This window comes from Schistocerca gregaria, chromosome X (assembly GCF_023897955.1).
Source record: "Schistocerca gregaria isolate iqSchGreg1 chromosome X, iqSchGreg1.2, whole genome shotgun sequence".
NCBI classification, from domain to species: domain Eukaryota; kingdom Metazoa; phylum Arthropoda; class Insecta; order Orthoptera; family Acrididae; genus Schistocerca; species Schistocerca gregaria.
In genome coordinates, this window is record NC_064931.1 from 728,075,202 (window position 1) to 728,094,116 (window position 18,915).

Below are 18,915 nucleotides of genomic sequence, written 5' to 3' on the forward strand. Positions count from 1 at the left end.
GCCATTTAACTCTTCACATTGGTGTGTCAGTAACATCTGCTGATAGAGCTGTGCACAAACTCAAACTGAAACCACACAAAATAATAGTAGTGCAATGACTAACTTGGATTCTGTTGCTTGGTGTCATTGTCGCACCTGGCTGTTAGTCTGTGCATGGTGGAGAGGTTCATTCTGAAATGTTCTTTTTTCTGACAAAGCATGGCTGCATTTTCCGGGGTACCCAAATTAGCAGAATAGTTGATGCTGGAATTCATAAAATCCTCATTTGTTACTTCGACAGCCTGTGCATGATGTTAAAATGGGTGTGTGGTGTGCAATTAATGCAAACTTTGTGCAAGACAAATTATTCTACTAATGTTTCTCTGAGAGATGATAACTCGTAACCAAGAGACCTACCGTTATTTCATGCGGGGCAATGCGAGACCACACACTGTCAATGCTTTTGTGATGATAATACAAAGTGTTTTTGATGATAGGATAGTTGACTGGCCTCCTCATTCTCTAGATCTAATTCCACGTGATTTTTATCTTTGGGAAATATTAAATATAAGGTATATGTAAACAATCCCCATAAACTTGAAGAGTTAGAAGACAGGGTTCAGCTAGTCATCCCTCAAATTTTGGCAGTCGAAATTCATCAGGTGTTTGGTAATGTATTCAGAATGTGTCAGGCTACTCTTGCCATGGAGGGACATCATTTTGGGAACCTGCTAAAAATAAAGATAGCTTAATTTATTCAGATTGCATCATTGTTTACACTCGGTGTAGGGGAAGCATGCAGTGAGCTGCGGACTTCCCTCAGTTATCACATGTGAAACATACTGTAATACTGTACCAACTGTTGTTGACATTATCAGGAAAAAGCATGGACACAATTCATTGCATCATCTTGCTGAAGAGTGACAGAGGGTGCAAGTATATGCTTGTGTTGATTTAATGTAAAAGGCCAGTAAAAGAGAAATGGGTATTTCCATTGTCAAGACTTGAGCTGAGCTGTACCTGCATTGAGCTCAAATTGCCATTAGTATATCACTGCTGAAGGTGAAAAATGTTATTTTGACATTTGTATTGAGACTAAGTTACTAGGATCAGTCCAAAGTTAATTGTCTCTTTTTACCTTCTTTTTTTATAGGAATTTGTGTGGATTTTCACAAGATATGCTGATAAAAATCTTTTTTTTTGTTTTGTTTAGTGTATTCTACCTCACACATTAAAGTTTTCTTTCTTCCTATTTATTGGAATACAACATATGTAAATGCCTTCTCTCTCGGAGAACAATGAATAAACATGTCTTCAGTAACCTGAAGGGGGACAAAAATCAGGTGGTGGTATGTCCTGAGGGAGGACTGGATTTAAAATATTTCTCCAGCCATCTATATTTAGGTTTCCTGGTGTTCGCCTGAACTGAAATGAGGTGAAAGCTGGGATAGTCCTTTTGAAAAGGGCAGGGCAAATTTCCTTCTGTATGTGTATCTCAACTTGTGCTTCTCTTTTTGTTGATGTTATGTTAAACGGCATTTGGGAACCATGTTTATTTAAAGGTGTGTTTCAATAAGAGACCCACTTCAAACTAACAGAAAGCGCAATTCAACAGTTGTTGATTGGCACCAATAGTGTTGATGTGTTTTATAAAGTTGTCACTGCACTGTGTGGGTGCTTGCATTGGCACACATCAGCATATCATGGTTCTTCCTGTCCAGCTGTTGCAGGATCATGTCCATTGCCAGATAATACGTCCATGAATGCATACTGACACTGTGCTTTCTACAGAAAAAAAGAGAAAATTGTTGTGGGACAGTGTTTTAACTAAACATAATCCATTTTGTAAACCATACTGTGGTACGATCTATTAACAATATTGCTGTCTGAGGATTGTATGTAAATATTTAATTTTAAAAAATGCCAAATTTGAATTCTGTGTGTTGCTAAAATATATTGGAGGATATTAAAACAGCTGGAATTACTGTCTGACAATATTTATGGACAGTCAAGGAACAAGAAGAACCTGGAAATTCTTTTTTCGCTTAGCCTATTACTGCAGCTGTGAACAAAACATTGTTATCATTTCATGTGTTACATTTTATTCAGTGTAGCATCATATCTAGTAGAAAGTCACCGCACCTTTCTTCTTGCCTTTCCACATCGAATTGGGGCTCATCCACTAAAAAAAAAGTTCCTGTTTGATGTAGGATGGATAGAATGTGTGACTGCTGTGTACGGACGCAGGAGGAGCTGTCCACTGTTCGCGAACAGCTGAACGTGTTGATGGCCGCGGTCAGCCATCTTCAGGCTGCTGCCTCAGAGTGTAGCGGCAGTGGGGAGTCTGGTGCGTCGCAAGGTACACCCCAGGCATTACATGCTTAACCCACTGTCCCTGCTGTCAAGACATCTTTGCGGGTACCGGCCGCGGTTGGGCCACCCTCTCCCCAAGGGGAGTGGCGGGTTCAGGCGCACGAGGCGGAGAGTAAATGTGGAGGCTGGCCGTGTGGCTGCTCCTTCAGCAAGGTCCGAGCAGGCACACGGGGGGAGGGGTTTATTAGTTATTGAGACCTCCAACGTTAGGCGGGGGATGGAGCCGCTTAGGGAAATAGCAGAAAGGTCGGGGAAGAAGGCCAGTGTTCACTCTGCTTGCCGGGGGGTCTCATCCGAGATGTGGAGGAGGCCCTACCGGCGGCGATAGAGAGCACTGGGTGCACCCGACTGCAAATTGTTGCTCATGTCGGCACCAGTGATTCCTGCCATCTGGGTTCAGAGGTCATCTTCAGTTCGTACAGGCAGTTTGCGGAATTGGTGAAGGTGGAAAGCCTCGCTCGCAGGGTGGAATCAGAGCTAACTATTTGTAGTATCGTTCCCAGAACCGACTGCGGTCCTCTGGTTTGGAGCTGAGTGGAAGGCTTAAACCAGAGGCTCAGATGATTCTGCGGAGATGTGGGGTGCAAATTTCTCGACCTCCGCTATCGGGTGGAGAAATGTAGGGTCTCCCTGGATAGGTCAGGCGTGCACTACACGCCGGAAGCAGCTTTAAGGCTAGCGGAGTATGTGTGGAGTGCACATGGGGTTTTTTAAGTTAGAGAATTCCCTCCCTAGGCCCGACAAGACGCCTCCTGAGATGCGGCAAGGTAGGAGTAGGCAAAATGCAACAGGTAATAACAATATTAATGTGCTAATAGTAAACTGCAGGGGCGTCTATAGAGAGGTCCCAGAACTGCTCTCATTAATAAACGGTCACAACGCCCATATAGTACTAGGGACAGAAAGTTGGCTGAAACCAGACGTAAACAGTAATCAAATCCTAAACTCAGATTGGAATGTATACCACAGAGACAGGCTGAACAGTGAAGGGAGAGGCGTGTTTATAGCGATAAGTGCAATAGTATCGAAGGAAATTGACGGAGATCCGAAATGTGAAATAATTTGGGTGAAGCTCACGGTTAAAGCAGGCTCAGACATGGTAATTGGATGTCTCTATAGGCCCCTGGCTCAGCAGCTGTTGTGGCTCAGCAGCTGTTGTAGCTAAGCACCTGAAGGATAATTTGGAAAACATTTAGAGTAGATTTCCCCACCATGTTACAGTTCTTGGTGGAGGTTTTAATTTGCCGGATATAGACTGGGAGACTCAAACGTTCATAACGGGTGGCAGGGACTAAGAATCCAGTGAAATATTTTTAAGTGCTTTATCTGAAAACTACCTTGAGCAGTTAAACAGAGAACTGACTCGTGGTGATAACATATTAGACCTTCTGGTGACAAACAGACCCGAACTATTTGAAACAGTTAATGCAGAACAGGGAATCAGCGATCATGAAGCGGTTACGGCATCGATGATTTCAGCTGTAAATAGAAATATTAAAAAAGGTAGGAAGATATTTTCTGTTTAGCAAAAGTAACAAAAAGCAGATTTCAGTGTACCTGACGGCTCAACACAAAAGTTTTGTTTTAAGTATAGATAGTGTTGAGGGTCAGTGGACAAAGTTCAAAACCATCGTACAATATGCATTAGATGGGTATGTGCCAAGCAAGATCATAAGAGATGGAAAAGCGCCACTGTGGTACAACAGAGTTAGAAAACTGCTGCAGAAGCAAAGGGAACTTCACAGCAAACATAAACATAGCCAAAGCCTTGAAGACAAAAAAAAAAATTACGCGAAGCGAAATGTAGTGTGAGGAGGGTTATGCGAGAGGCGTTCAATGAATTCGAAAGTAAAGTTCTATGTACTGACTTGGCAGAAAATCCTAAGAAATTTTGGTCCTATGTCAAAGCGGTAGGTGGATCAAAACAAAATGTCCAGACACTCTGTGACCAAAATGGTACTGAAACAGAGGATGACAGACTAAAGGCCGAATTACTAAATGTCTTTTTCCAAAGCTGTTTCACAGAGGAAGTTCCTTCTCTAGATTGTCGCACAGATGACATAATGGTAGATATCGAAATAGACGACAGAGGGATAGAGAAACAATTAAAATTGCTCAAAAGAGCAAAGGCCGCTGGATCTGATGGGATACCAGTTCGATTTTACACAGAGTACGCGAAGGAACTTGCCCCCCTTCTTGCAGCGGTGTAACATAGGTCTCTAGAAGAGCGAAGCATTCCAAAGGATTGGAAAAGGGCACAGGTCATCCCCGTTTTCAAGAAGGGATGTCGAACAGATGTGCAGAACTATAGACCTATATCTCTAACGTCGATCAGTTGTAGAATTTTGAAACACGTATTATGTTGGAGTATAATGACTTTTCTGGAGACTAGAAATCTGCTCTTTAGGAATCAGCATAGGTTTCAAAAAAGACGGTCGTGTGAAACCCAGCTCGCGCTATTCGTCCACGAGACTAAGAGGGCCATTGACACGGGTTCACAGGTAGATGCAGTGTTTTTTGACTTACGCAAGACATTTGATACAGTTCCCCACAGTCGTTTAATGAACAAAGTAAGAGCATATGGACTATCAGACCAATCGTGTGATTGGATTGAGGAGTTCTTAGATAACAGAACGCAGTATATCATTCTCAATGGAGAGAAGTCTTCCGAAGTAAGAGTGATTTCAGGTGTGCCGCAGGGGAGTGTCATAGGACCGTTGCTATTCGCAATATACATAAATGACCTGGTGGATGACATCGAAAGCTCACTGAGGCTTTTTGCAGATGATGCTGTGGTGTATCGAGAGGTTGTAACAATGGAAAATTGTACTGAAATGCAGGAAGATCTGCAGCGAATTGACGCATGATGCAGGGAATGGCAATTGAATCTCAATGTAGACAAGTGTAATGTGCTGCGAATACATAGAAAGATAGATCCCTTATCATTTAGCTACAAAATAGTAGGTCAGCAACTGGAAGCAGTTAATTCAATAAATTATGTGGGAGTACACATTAGGAGTGATTTAAAATGGAATTATCATATAAAGTTGATCGTTGGTAAAGCAGGTGCCAGACTGAGATTCATTGGAAGAATCCTAAGGAAATGCAATCCGAAAACAAAGGAAGTAGGTTACAGTATACTTGTTCGCCCACTGCTTGAATACTGCTCAGGAGTGTGGAATCCGTACCAGATAGGGTTGATAGAGGAGATAGAGAGAATTCAATGGAGGGCAGCGCGCTTCTTTACAAGATTATTTAGTAATTGCGAAAGCGTTACGGAGATGATAGATAAACTCCAGAGGAAGACTGTGCAGGAGAGACGCACAGTAGCTTGGTACAGGCTTTTGTTAAAGTTTCGAGAATATACCTTCACCGAAGAGTCAAGCAGTATATTGCTCCCTCCTACATGTATCTCGTGAAGAGACCATGAGGGTAAAATCAGAGAGATTAGAGCCCACACAGAAGCATATTGACAATCCTTCTTTCCACGAACTATAGGAGACTGGAATAGAAGGGAGACCCAATAGAGGTACTCAGGGTACCCTCCGCCACACACAATCAGGTGGCTTGCGGTGTATGGATGTAGATGTAGATGTAGCACTGTTGTGAATGAGCACAGCAACACACCATTTTTTCAGTCTATTGGAAAATGGTGAAGAGGGAATATTTTTTTGAAATATTACACAGAAATGATTTGGTCAATGTTCTAGACCTATACTAATAAAACAAATAAATTTCCCATAAGGAGAATACAGTGTCATTATCGAAAGATACATTGCTTAGTAACTGACAAAAAATAGATTTACTGATGGCCTGTACAACTGGATGGGCATAATCAAAACTTCATGTGAAAGGATTATAAGGTAGAGTCCAGATTTGGTTACCTCATCCATGCATCTTGAAACTGATAAATACTGTGTCGGAGTTTCTGTCAAGTTTACTTGGCGTAATATTCATTCTGCTCATAGTAGAAATTACCAATGTTGGTGGACGTTCCTGAGAACGTAAGCACAAGGTTTTCAGAGATGTATAGCCAGCCAAGATATCTGCTTTGAAAATATTTTTGGGCAGAACTGCTGTTACTGAAACAAATTAACATTACACTTTGATTATACCTGTCCTTTCAGCAAACAGATGGAAATGAGTTCAGAAAATATTAGAGAATGCAAGCTTTGTGCTTTTAATATGAGCTATTTACAATTTGATGACTGGCACATAAACATACTGGACTTAATAATTCTGAAAGTTTGTCAGCTTAGTGATCAGCTGTGTATTATTATTATTATTATTATTATTATTATTATTATTACTGGGTTTAGAATGAAATGCTGTAAGGAACTGTGACTGAAGTAATTTTCCATTACCAGAGACAGAAATTGTTAATTAAACCCTTATTTTCCATTTTCACTTATCAAGAAGATTCAGAGTTGCTTCACGTAACACAACTGTATTTCAAAAAAGTGAACATAATCTGTGTGGCAGGATCATGAATCAAAAGTAGCTTATTTCAGTACAGTTTTAATATTAGTTATTGATTATGACATAATATTATGTTGTTAAAAACAATCAATTTTTCTCAGATAGCATAACCTTATTGTTGGTTTAGAAAGATATCAAATGTTGCCTTCCTAAAGGTTGAAAGTGTAACACAAAAATAAATTTTTATGAGGGTCTCAAACTTTACACCTTGGTATTATTCAGAAGACTGGTTGCTACTCAACATGCTTGACCAAAAGGCTCCCTCATTATAGGGGCATGAAATGCAGTGAATGCCGATGTATTAAATTTAAAATGTGCACTCTTGCAAAAGAAGTCTATACGGAGAGATGAAAGTGCTTAATTTTGTGATAATGACGTCTACAGCTTGGAATGGTTTTAATGTAGGATAATATGAAACGTTAGATTGTATCCCCATATATGCTGGCCTTACACTGACCTTTCAATATGGTGAGCTATATATGTGTATGTACAAGCATATTACTTGCTTTATTGTAGCAAATAACAAACTTAGGTGATAAATGTATATGCTCTTGAATCCTGCTGTGAGTCTTTAGGTACTGTATTTATGAACTACAGGTAATTGTCAAGAGGTTTTTTGTTATTGTTGCATTGCCTAGTGAATGAAGGGAAGTTGTCAAATTTGGGGGTCAGGGCTTGGCATGGCAGTCCTAAGTTCACAGCTTGGTGGTTGATACAGTGGTACCAGGAAAGCTAGAGAATCTAGTAAGCATATAGAAACTGCATTTTTTGCATGTTTCAGCTGCAGATAAGGCAGTGATGTTGTTACCATCATGGCAAAATCTGTTTTTAAAAATAGTGCAGTTAAAACACACTCTTGAGTTTTGTCAGGTGAATAAAATTCAAACCTGAATTTGGGATGCAGAGCTACAAAGCTAATCTGTGGCCATGAGGGATACAAATATGGACTCTTCTGACTAGCATCTGTTGTGAACAGTGTCAATTTAACTGAAAAAAAAAAACTTAGTTGTCTGATTAATCAATATTTTCTTGAGCATTTGATGTGGTCTGATAAAGGGTATACAGGCTGAAAAGGGACAATTTCAAACTGAAATACATCCTAGTCATCTTGCACTGGCCATGTGTCAGAGGCGGTGTGGCATTTGATTTCTTTCTTTGAACTTGAGACTGTGATGTTATTCATGAGTATATTCAGCAGCATCAAGCTGACAATTTATCCTGTGAAACATTCAGTCAGTGTAAAAACCATATCCTGAGGGTGTTTACAGTAGGACCAATCTTCAGACCACATTTCAGAAGTAGTGCAGGAATGAAAGTATTCCTATCCTTAAGTAGCATCCTTCTGCCCAAGACCTCAATCCCACTGAAATTGTATGGGTGAGTATGAAATGGATGATGCTTCCTAAAAGCCTGGCATGGGAAACTGAGATTATTGCCCACCTCATAAGATCTCTGCCTCCCACAATGCACGTAATACTTGAAGTTATAGGCCTTTGCACAGAATATTAAGCAATGAAAAAATTACAGGCTGTGCCTTTTTCAGGCTCAAAAGTCTTAATAAAATATGTAATGTCTTCAGGCTGTTCATCTTGTTGTTATCAGCAAGCAAGCCCCCCCCCCCCCTCTCTCTCTCTCTCTCTCTCTCTCTCTCTCTCTCTCTCTCTCTCACACACACACACACACACACACACACACACTATTAAAGCAGAATACTTACTTCCAGAGTGGGATCAACCATTAGTCAATAACCTGAACCAGTTGACTGCAATACAGCACACTGTATAGTGTATTATTTGTTGAAGTACGTAACATCAAATTACAGTTGTAAGTGTGCTTCGTAGCACTAGGCCATCCATGGCTTAACCTCCTGTATGTCACCCCTGTGAACCGAAATTATTACTACAATCTGTGAACCACAAATGTTTGAATATGTAATGAATTTCCTCGCGTGTGCGCGCGCAAATGGCTGTAATGGGTGTGTTTATAGTGTAGTATCATGTCTATGTTGGGAGGTAATGAGAGGGTAGAGGGGGTGAAATCCATGCCTACACAAATACAAAAATTTCAGCACAGTTGTTGGTGTACAGTCAACAGTGATCATTGCTGTCAGTATGTGTGCTGAGATAGTCTAAAAATAAAAGCATTGTCTAACAATTACATGCTATCTTCCCATTATAATAAAGTTGTAGTGGCAGAAATAGGTAAATGATATTACAATAAACAACACAGAACAAAGTGGTGCTATGCTAAAGGCCTTTTGACAAGTACCTCAAATTCACTGACGTTCTTGAGCAGCACTGGTAGACCATAACAGATCAAGGTACTAAAATTAGAACCAAATGCTAAGTATTTACCATATTCTTAACTTATTCAGTAGTGATTACTTTTGGCATAAATGGAGACTAACCTCAAAATATAATGTTGTAGGATATCGTCAATATAAATAGATAGAATTTGTTAATCAGTAGTTCCTCCATGTGCAGATTCCGTACCTCTGTGTAGAATTAATGTAAAACTGCTCCAGTTGCTGCTGAGGCCTCTATTATTAAGAATTACAACTTTTATGTGGCTCAGTAACTTTGCTTAATTTGTTAACAATAACCAGTTTTTGCACCTTGTATCAAATAAAATGACAAGTCTTTTTGCGCATCACAAGCAGAGAGGACTCTTGATCAGACCCTTGTGTTGCTACTTCTGTAATCTACCCCGGGAAAAGGCGTACCATCACTACATAAGGTAGTTCCTGAACTGTTTTTCTAAAATTATTAATCTAGCTGTATTGGGACAAAACAAGCTAGCAAGGTTTGATATGGACATAATACCATCTAAAAACATAAATTGATGCTGGTTAATGGCAGCTGCCATTGTGGTAGACTCCACTTCTTAGAACTGGAAAGGGAGTTAACAAGCATTTAATTTGGGCACCTACATGTTTTCGCAATGCGATGACTGCTCTGTTATATTTTGGGTGAGCAGCTGCATGCTCTACATCTACATTGTTACTCTACAAGTGTGTGGCAGAGGGTTCATTGAACCATTTTCATACTACTTTCCTACCATTCCACTCTCGAGTGACGCATGGGTAAAAGGAAAACCTAAATCTTTCCGTTCGAGCTCTGATTTCTCTTAATTTATTATGATGATCATTTCTCCCTACGTAGGTGGGCATCAACAAAATATTTTCGCATTGAGAGGACAAAGTAGGCGATGGAAATTTCATAAATAGATCTTGCCGCAAAGGAAACCGCATTTGTTTCAGTGACTGCCACCCCAACTCGCTAATCATATCAGTGACATTCTCACCCCTATTGCATGATAACACGAAACGAGCTGCCCTTCTTTGCACTTTTTTGATTTCCTCCATCAATCCTACCTGGTAAGAATCCCACACTGTGCAGCAATATTCCAGCAGAGGACAGACAAGTGTAATGTAGGCCCTCCCTTTAGTGGGTTTGTCGCATCTTCTAAGTGTTCTGCCAACATAGTGCAGTCTTTGTTTCGCCTTCCCCACAATATTATCTATGTGGTCTTTCCAATTTAAGTTGCTCGTAATTGTAATTCCTAGGTATTTAGTCGAATTGACAGCAATTATATTTGTGCGATTTATCGTATACCCAAAATTTATCGGATTTCTTTTAGTACCCATGTGGATGACCTCGCACTTCCCTTTGTTTAGTGCTAGTTGCCACTTCTTGCATCGTACAGAAATTCTCTCTAGATCATTTTGTAATTGGAATTGATCGTCTGATGATTTTACTAGAAAGTAAATTACAGTGTCATCAGTAGACAATGTAAGGGGGCTGCACCTAGATCATTTATATAAATTAGGAACAGCAGAGGGCCTATGACACTACCTTGCGGAACGCCAGATATCACTTCTGTTTGACTCGATGATTTACCGTTTATCAGTACGAACTGTGACCCCTCTGAGAGGAAATGATGGATCCAGTCACACAACTGAGATGATACTCCGTATGCACGCAATATGATTAATAGTCGCTTGTGAGGAATGGTACCAAAGGCCTTCTGGGAATATGGAATCGATCTGAGATCCCTTGTTGACAGTACTCATTACTTCATGGGAATAAAGAGCTAGCTGTGTTGCACAAGAAAAATATTTTCTGAATCCATGTTGGTTATGTATCAATAAGTCGTTTTCTTCCAGGTGATTCATAATGTTTGAATACAGTATATGCTCCAAAATCCTACTTCAAATTGAGGTCAGTGATATGGGTCTGTAATTCAATGGATTACTCCTATTTTCTTTCTTGAATATTGGTGTGACGTGTGCCACTTTCTAGTCTTTAGGAACAGACCTTTCGTCAAGTGAGTGGTTGTATATGGTTGCTGAGAAAGGCACTATTGTGTCTGCATACTCTGAGAGGAAACTGATTGGTATACCATCTGGACTGGAAGACTTGCCTTTCTTAAGTGATTTGAGTTGTTTCGCAACACCTAAGACATCTACTTTTGTTACTTATGCTAACAGCTGTTCTGGTTTCGAATTCTGGAATATTTACTTCATGAAGGAATTACGGAAAACTGTATTTAGTAACTCCGCTTTAGTGGCACCATCATGGGCAACATTTCCATCGCTTTTTTTACTTCACATATGACCAGAATCTTTTTGGGTTTTCTACCATATTTTGAGACAATATTTCTTTGTGAAAACTATTAAAAGCATCTCGCATTGACGTCCCCACTAAATTTCGAGCTTCTGTGAAACTTGGCCAGTCTTGGGGATTTTGTGTTCTTCTGGATTTGGCATGTTTTTTTCGTTGCTTCTGCAACAGTGTTCTGACGTGTTTTGTGTACCATGGTTGATCAGTCCCATCTCTTATTAACTTACGCGGTATGAATCTATCTATTGCTGTTGATACTGTATCTTTGAATTTGAGCCAATCTGGTCTACACTTACATAATTAGCTTGGAAGCAATGGAGACTGTTTTAAATAGATATAGTTTGCGTTTATTTTTAGTTGTTGTGGTTGACACTTTTCTGAGCCTCACTACAATGACCTTGTGTTCACTAATCCCTGTATCCATCATGATGCTTTCTATTAGATAAGGATTATTTGTGGCTAAGAGGTCAAGTGTGTTTTCACAACCATTTACAATTCATGTGGGCTCATGATCTAATTGTTCAAAGTTTTTCACAGAAAAAGCATTTAGAACAATTTCGGAAGATTTTTCTGTCTACCACCGGTTCTGAACATCTATTTTCACCAACAAATTGGAGGTACATTGAAGTCTCCACCAATTACAACTGTATTTGTGTGGTATTTACTTGCGGTGAGATTCAGCAAAGAAAGCAGGTGTTGACAGATGTGAAAATTACCGAACAATCAGTTTAATAAGCCACAGCTGTAAAATGCTAACACAAATTCTTTACAGACTAATGGAAAAACTAGTAGAAGCTGAACTCGGGGAAGATCAGTTCGGATTCCATAGAAATACTGGAACACGTGAGGCAATACTGACCTTACGCTTTATCTTAGAAGAAAGATTAAGGGAAGGCAAACATAAGTTTCTAGCATTTGTAGACTTGGAGAAAGCTTTTGACAATGTTGACTGGAATACTCTCTTTCAAATTCTGAAGGTGGAAGGGGTAAAATACAGGGAGCGAAAGGCTATTTACAGTTTGTACAGAAACCAGATGGCAGTTATAAGAGCCGAGAGACATGAAAGGGAAGCAGTGGTTGGGAAGGAAGTAATACAGGGTTGTAGCCTCTCCCCAATGTTATTCAATCTGTATATTGAGCAAGCAGTAAAGGAAACAAAAAAATTCGGAGTAGGTATTAAAATCCATGGAGAAGAAATAAAAACGTTGAGGTTCGCTGATGACATTGTAATTCTGTCAGAGACAGCAAAGGACTTGGAAGAGCAGTTCAATGGAATGGACAGTGTCTTGAGAGGAGTAAATAAGATGAACATAAACAAAAGCAAAACGAGGATAATGGAATCTAGTCTAATTAAGTCGGGTGATGGTGAGGGAATTATATTAGGAAATGAGACACTTAAAGCAGTAAAGGAGTTTTGCTATTTGGGAAGCAAAATAACTGATGATGGTCGAAGTAGAGAGGATATAAAATGTAGACTGGCCTTGGCAAGGAAAGCGTTTCTGAAGAAGAGAAATTTGTTAACATAGAGTATAGATTTATGTATCAGGAAGTCGTTTCTGAAAGTATTTGTATGGAGTGTAGCCATGTATGGAAGTGAAACATGGATGATAAATAGTTTGGACAAGAAGAGAATAGAAGCTTTTGAAATGTGGCGCTACAGAAGAATGCTGAAGATTAGATGGGTAGATCACATAACTAATGAGGAAGTATTGAATAGGATTGGGGAGAAGAGAAGTTTGTGGCACAACTTGACTAGAAGAAGAGATCAGTTGGTAGGACATGTTCTGAGGTATCAAGGGATCACCAATTTAGTATTGGAGGGCAGCGTGGAGGGTAAAAATCGTAGAGGGAGACCTAGAGATGAATACACTAAGCAGATTCAGAAGGATGTAGGTTGTAGTAGGTACTTTGAGATAAAGAAGCTTGCACAGGATAGAGTGGCATGGAGAGCTGCATCAAACCAGTCTCAGGACTGAAGACCACAACAACAACGAGATTCAAGTTTTCATTGAAGCATTCAGCTATTATATCATCTGAGTCGCGGGTTCGGTAGAAGGAGCCAATTATTATTTTGGTACGGCTGCTGAGTCGCAGGAACTATCTATTTCAACTTCAGTACAAGATAAACTACTACCAACAGACACGAACACACCACCACCTACTTTATTTAATCTATCCTTTCTGAACCCCCCCCCCCCCCCAACTTTTTTCATAATTACAGCATAGTTGTTTGTTTTTAACACAGATGTGAATATGTATGTCATTATCTGATGATGTATATTTTATTGCCATTGAAATATATTCACAGTGAAGTGCATCGTAGACAAGACTGCATTCTTTGCTGAGCGCCTTTATAAAAGCATGGCTGGTTTGGGCACAAATGATAAAACTCTGATACGAATTGTGGTTGCACGCTCGGAGATCGACTTGGGTGACATCAAAAGAAAATTTGAAGCAATTTATGGAAAGACATTGGAAAGTTTCATTGCTGTGAGTATACCTTCTTTTTATTATTGTTGTGTTGTTATTGTTGTCGTTGTTATTATAATTATATATGAGAGAGGATATAATTAAAAAACATAACTACTAAAAATTAGTGTTTCTTGTATGTATTTAAAGTTTCTCAGTCTTGAGTCTATAGTTTTTCATGTGTTTATATAGCACATTAAGCCATTCCTATATTCTAATGCTTTACTGGAACTGCTTCCTAGTAAATAACGTAACTGTGGCATCTGCCTAAAGTAGTTCTATTAGCACATGATAAACTTGCTTATGATTTCTGTGTGTAAATATTGTGAATGATAATAGAGCTTATTTTGATGTTAATTAAAACAAACACTATTTGTTGCACGATGGATGGATGATAAAATTTCTTTATAAAGGAAATTCACGTATAGCTGCATTAATTTAAAGTTACACAGCAAATGATTGCAGTAATAGAAAGTTCAGATGGAGCATTCTAAAAAAACTCAAAGAATGTGTTAATGCTACTTGAATATTAGTGAATGAGTGTGAACTTAGTTTCAAGGGGAGCTGTGAATGAAACAATAAGATTGTGTGTGTGGTTGTGAGAAAAGGGGGGGGGGGGGGTATTGGTAAGAAGTAACATTACCACAAAGAAATATTAAAATATTGACGGGGGAACATTCAGTACCAGGCTGGTCCATCTTGTCCTCCAGCATATGCTTGGATCCTCCTAGACATGCTGTCCACAAGATAATCATTTTTACTGCTCAAGTCAGTCCCACTCTTGGAGGGCTGCTCATCTGAGGTTGTGCTTTTTGTGAGAATTATTTGCATAATGATGCAGAAGTAGGTTTAATAATGAATAAAAAATAGAAGTGCTGGTAAGTTGCTACAAACAGCATAGTGAACGCATTATTGTAGCAAAGATAGACACGAAGCCCACGTCTACTACAGTAGCACAAGTTTATATGCCAGCTGGCTTTGCAGATGATGAAGAGATTGAAGAAATTATGATGAGATAAAAAAAAAAAAAACCATTCAGATAGTGAGGGGAGATGAAAATTTAATAGTCATGGGGGAACTGGAATTCATTAGTAGGAAAAGGAAGAGAATGAAAAGTAGTAAATGGAAGAGGAAGCCGCCTGGTAGAATTTTGCACACAGCATAACTTAGTCGTAGCTGACACTTGATTTAAGAATCATGAAAGAAGGTTGTATACCTGGAAGATGCCTGGGGACACTGGGAGGTTTGAGATAGATTACATAATGGTAAGACAGAGATTTAGGAACCGGGTTTTAAATTGTAAGACATTTGCAGGGGCAGATGTGGACTCTGACCACAATTTATTGGTTACAAACTGTAGATTAAAACTGAAGAAACTGCAGAAAGATAGGAATTTAAGAAGATGGGACCTCGATAAACTGAAAGAACCAGAGGTTGTGTAGAGTTTCAGAGAGAGCATTAGGGAACAATTGAAAAGAACAGGGGAAAGAAATACTTTAGAAGAAGAGTGGGCAGCTTTGGGAAATGAAATAAATAGTGAAGGCAGCAGAGGATCAAGTAGGTAAAAAGATGAGGGCTAGTAGAAATCGTTGGGTAACAGAAGATATATTGAATTTAATTGATGAAAGGAGAAAATACAAAAATGCGGTAAACGAAGTAGGCAAAAAGGAATATGAAGTCTCAAAAATTGTATTGACAGGAAGTGCAAAACTGGCTAGGGAGGGATGGCTAAAGGACAAATGTAAGGATATAGAGGTGTATCTCACAAGGTGTCAGATAGATACTGCCTACAGGAAAATTAAAGAAACCTTTGGAGAAAAGAGAACCACTTGTATGAACATAAAGAGCTCAGATGGAAACCCAGTTCTAAGCAAAGAAGGGAAAGCAGAAAAGTGGAAGGAGTATATAGAGGGTCTATACAAGGGCGGTGTACTTGAGGACAATATTATGGAAATGGAAGAGGATGTAGATGAAGATGAAATGGGAGATACGATACTGCGTGAAGAGTTTGACAGAGCACTGGAAGACCCTAGTTGAAACAAGACCCCGGGAGTAGACAACATTCCATTAGAACTACAGATAGCCTTAGGAGAGCCAGCCATGACAAAACTCTACCACCTGGTGAGCAAGATGTATGAGACAGGCGAAATACCCTCAGACTTCAAGAAGAATATAATAATTCCAATTCTAAAGAAAGCAGGTGTTGGCAGGTGTGAAAATTACCAAACTATCAGTATTTTGCAACTGTGACTTATTAAACTAACACGAATTTTTTACAGATGAATTGAAAAACTGGTAGGAGCCGACCTCAGGGAAGATAAGTTTGGATTCCGTAGGAATGTTGGAACACGGGAGGCAATACTGACACTAAGACTTCTTAGAAGATACATTAAGGAAAGGCAAACCTAGTTTCTAGCATTTGTACACTTAGTGAAAGCTTTTGAAAATGTTGACTGGAATACTCTATTTCAAATCCTGTTTGTGCCAGGTGTCAAATAAGGGGAGCAAAAGGCTGTTCACAATTTGTACAGAAAAAAATGGCAGTTATCAGAGTCGAGGAGCATGAAAGGGAAGCAGTGGTTGGGAGGGGAGTGAGACAGGGTATTAGCCTATCCCCGATGTTATACAATCTGAATATTGAACAAGTGGTAAAGGAAACAAAAGAAAAATTTTGAGTAGCAATTAAAATCCATGGAGAAGAGATTAAAACTTTGGAGTCTGCCGATGACATTTTAATTCTGTCAGAAACAGCGAAGGCCCTGGAAGAGCAGTTGAACGGAATGGACAGTGTCTTGAAAGGAACATATAAGATGAACATCAACAAAAGCAAAACGAGGATAATGGAAGGTAGTTGAATTAAATCAGGTGATGCTGAGGGAATTAGATTAGGAAATGAGACACTTAAAGTAGTAAGGAAGTTTTGCTATTTGGGGAGCAAAAAACTGATGGCGGTCAAAGTAGAAAGGATATAAAATGTAGATGCAATGGTAAGGAAAGCGTTTCTGAAGAAGAGAAATTTGTTAACACAGAGTATAGATTTAAGTGTCAGGAAGATGTTTCTGAAAGTATTTGAATGGAGTGTAGCCATGCATGGAAGTAAAATGTGGACGATAACTAGTTTAGAAAAGAAGAAAATAGAAACATTTCAAAATGTGGTGCTACAGAATAGTGCTGAAGATTAGATGGGTAGATCATATAACTAATGAGGAGGTATTGAATAGAAATGGAGAGAAGAGGAATTTGTGGCACAACTTGACTAGAAGAAGGGATCAGTTGTTAGGGCATGTTCCGAGGCATCAAGTACTTACTTAGAGATGAAGAGGCTTGCACAGGCTGCAGTTCTCCACACTAGTCTATCCTATGCCAGCCTCTTCGTATCTGCAGAACTACTGCAGCTTATGTTCATTTGAACCTGTTTATTTTATTCGAGCCTTGGTATCCCTCCGTAATTTTTAGACTTCCATCCAAAACCTAATGATTCATTTCTCGATGCATCAGGGACACCTTATCAGCTGATCTCTTCTTTGATTTGAGTTGTGCTATAAATTTCTTTTTGTCCCAGTTGAATACAGTACTTTCTCATAAAGTATTAGATCTGCCCTTGTAATCTTTAGCATTTTTCTAGATCTACATGTACACAGATACTCTGGAAGCGACTGTACGGTATGTAGCGGATGGTACCCTGTACCACTACTTGTCATTTCCTCTCCTTTTCCGCTCCCAAATAGAGCGAGAGAAAAACGACTGTCCGTACGCCTCTGTATGAGCCCTAATTTCTCATATTTCATCTTCGTGATCCTTATGCATGATGTATGTTGGCAGCAGTATCATAATTCAGCAGTCGGATTCAAAAGAAGGTTCTCTAAATTTTGTTAATAGTGTTTGTCGAAAAGAATGTCGCCTTCCTTCCAGGGATTCCCATTATAGTTCCCAAAGCATCTGTGCAACACACACAGATCTAGCAGCCCTCCTTTGAATTGCTTTGATGTCTTCCTTCAATCCAATATGGTACGGATCCCAAACACTCGAGCAGTACTCAAGAATAGGTCAAACCGGTGTTCTATATGTAGCACCACATTTCAAAAGCTTTTATTCTCTTCTTGTCTGAACTGTTGTTTGTCCACATTTTGCTTCTTTGAGACTACAGACAAGTACCTTCAGAAAGAACTTAACCTTTAAGTTAAAAAAAAATTATGTTTACAGATTTCTCTTTTCAGAATTTTTTTCTTGCTCTTGATAGTCTGCAATTTATAGCCTGTGCCTTGAATGCCAACAATTATTTTTCTGGCCAGATAACAAGTCATTTATTTTATTGTCTTATATTCTTATCTAATTTTCTCAGCATTTCTTAATTTAATTCCTCTGTATTCCGATACCTTTGTGTTACATACATTGATATTCTTCTTGTGATCTCTTTTCAAGAAACTGTACATTCCATTCAACTGATCATCCAAGTCCTTTCCCATGTCCAACAGAATTAGTATATCGCTGTCAAATTTCAAAATTTTATTTGCTCTTGATGAATTGTAATTTCCTTTAAAAATTTCTCCTTGGTTTTCTTTACTGCTTGCTCAATGTACAGGTAGAATATTGGGAGCAGGCTGAACTTCTGACTTTTTTCTCAACTACTGTTTCCATTTCATGCATTCAACTCCTATGACTGCAGTCTTGTTCCTGGACAGTTTTTAGATAATGGTCGTCATCCCGCACCCCCTCCCCCCCAATCCATATTTTATCCTTGCTTTATCTGTCTGCAGATGCTACAAACATAGCAGAATAGCACTCTGCTTTTGGAGACCACTTCTGATTCTCGAGCACAACAACTGCTTGCTGCCTCGCTTCTCCTCGGTCACCCTGTTCATGTCGAGGCCCATAGAACTTTGAATTCTTCCTGTGGTGTAATTTACACCAGGCTCCTCAATGGTCTAACCGAGGCTGAAATACAATCTTACCTCTCTGATCGGGGTGTCATTGTCGTCCATCGTGTAATGAA

The 18,915-nt window shown here is 39.3% G+C and overlaps 1 protein-coding gene across 3 annotated transcripts in view; it reads left to right on the top strand.

Annotated features, from left to right (window-relative positions):
* LOC126298649 (annexin B9-like) overlaps window positions 1-18,915 on the top strand; it is a 93,839-nt gene that overhangs the window by 51,640 nt on the left and 23,284 nt on the right. For all 3 annotated transcript variants that reach the window (XM_049990062.1, XM_049990063.1, XM_049990064.1), the window contains exon 8: window positions 13,762-13,943. In XM_049990062.1, the coding sequence (XP_049846019.1) occupies window positions 13,762-13,943 (182 nt within the window). The remainder of the gene's footprint in view (window positions 1-13,761; window positions 13,944-18,915) is intronic.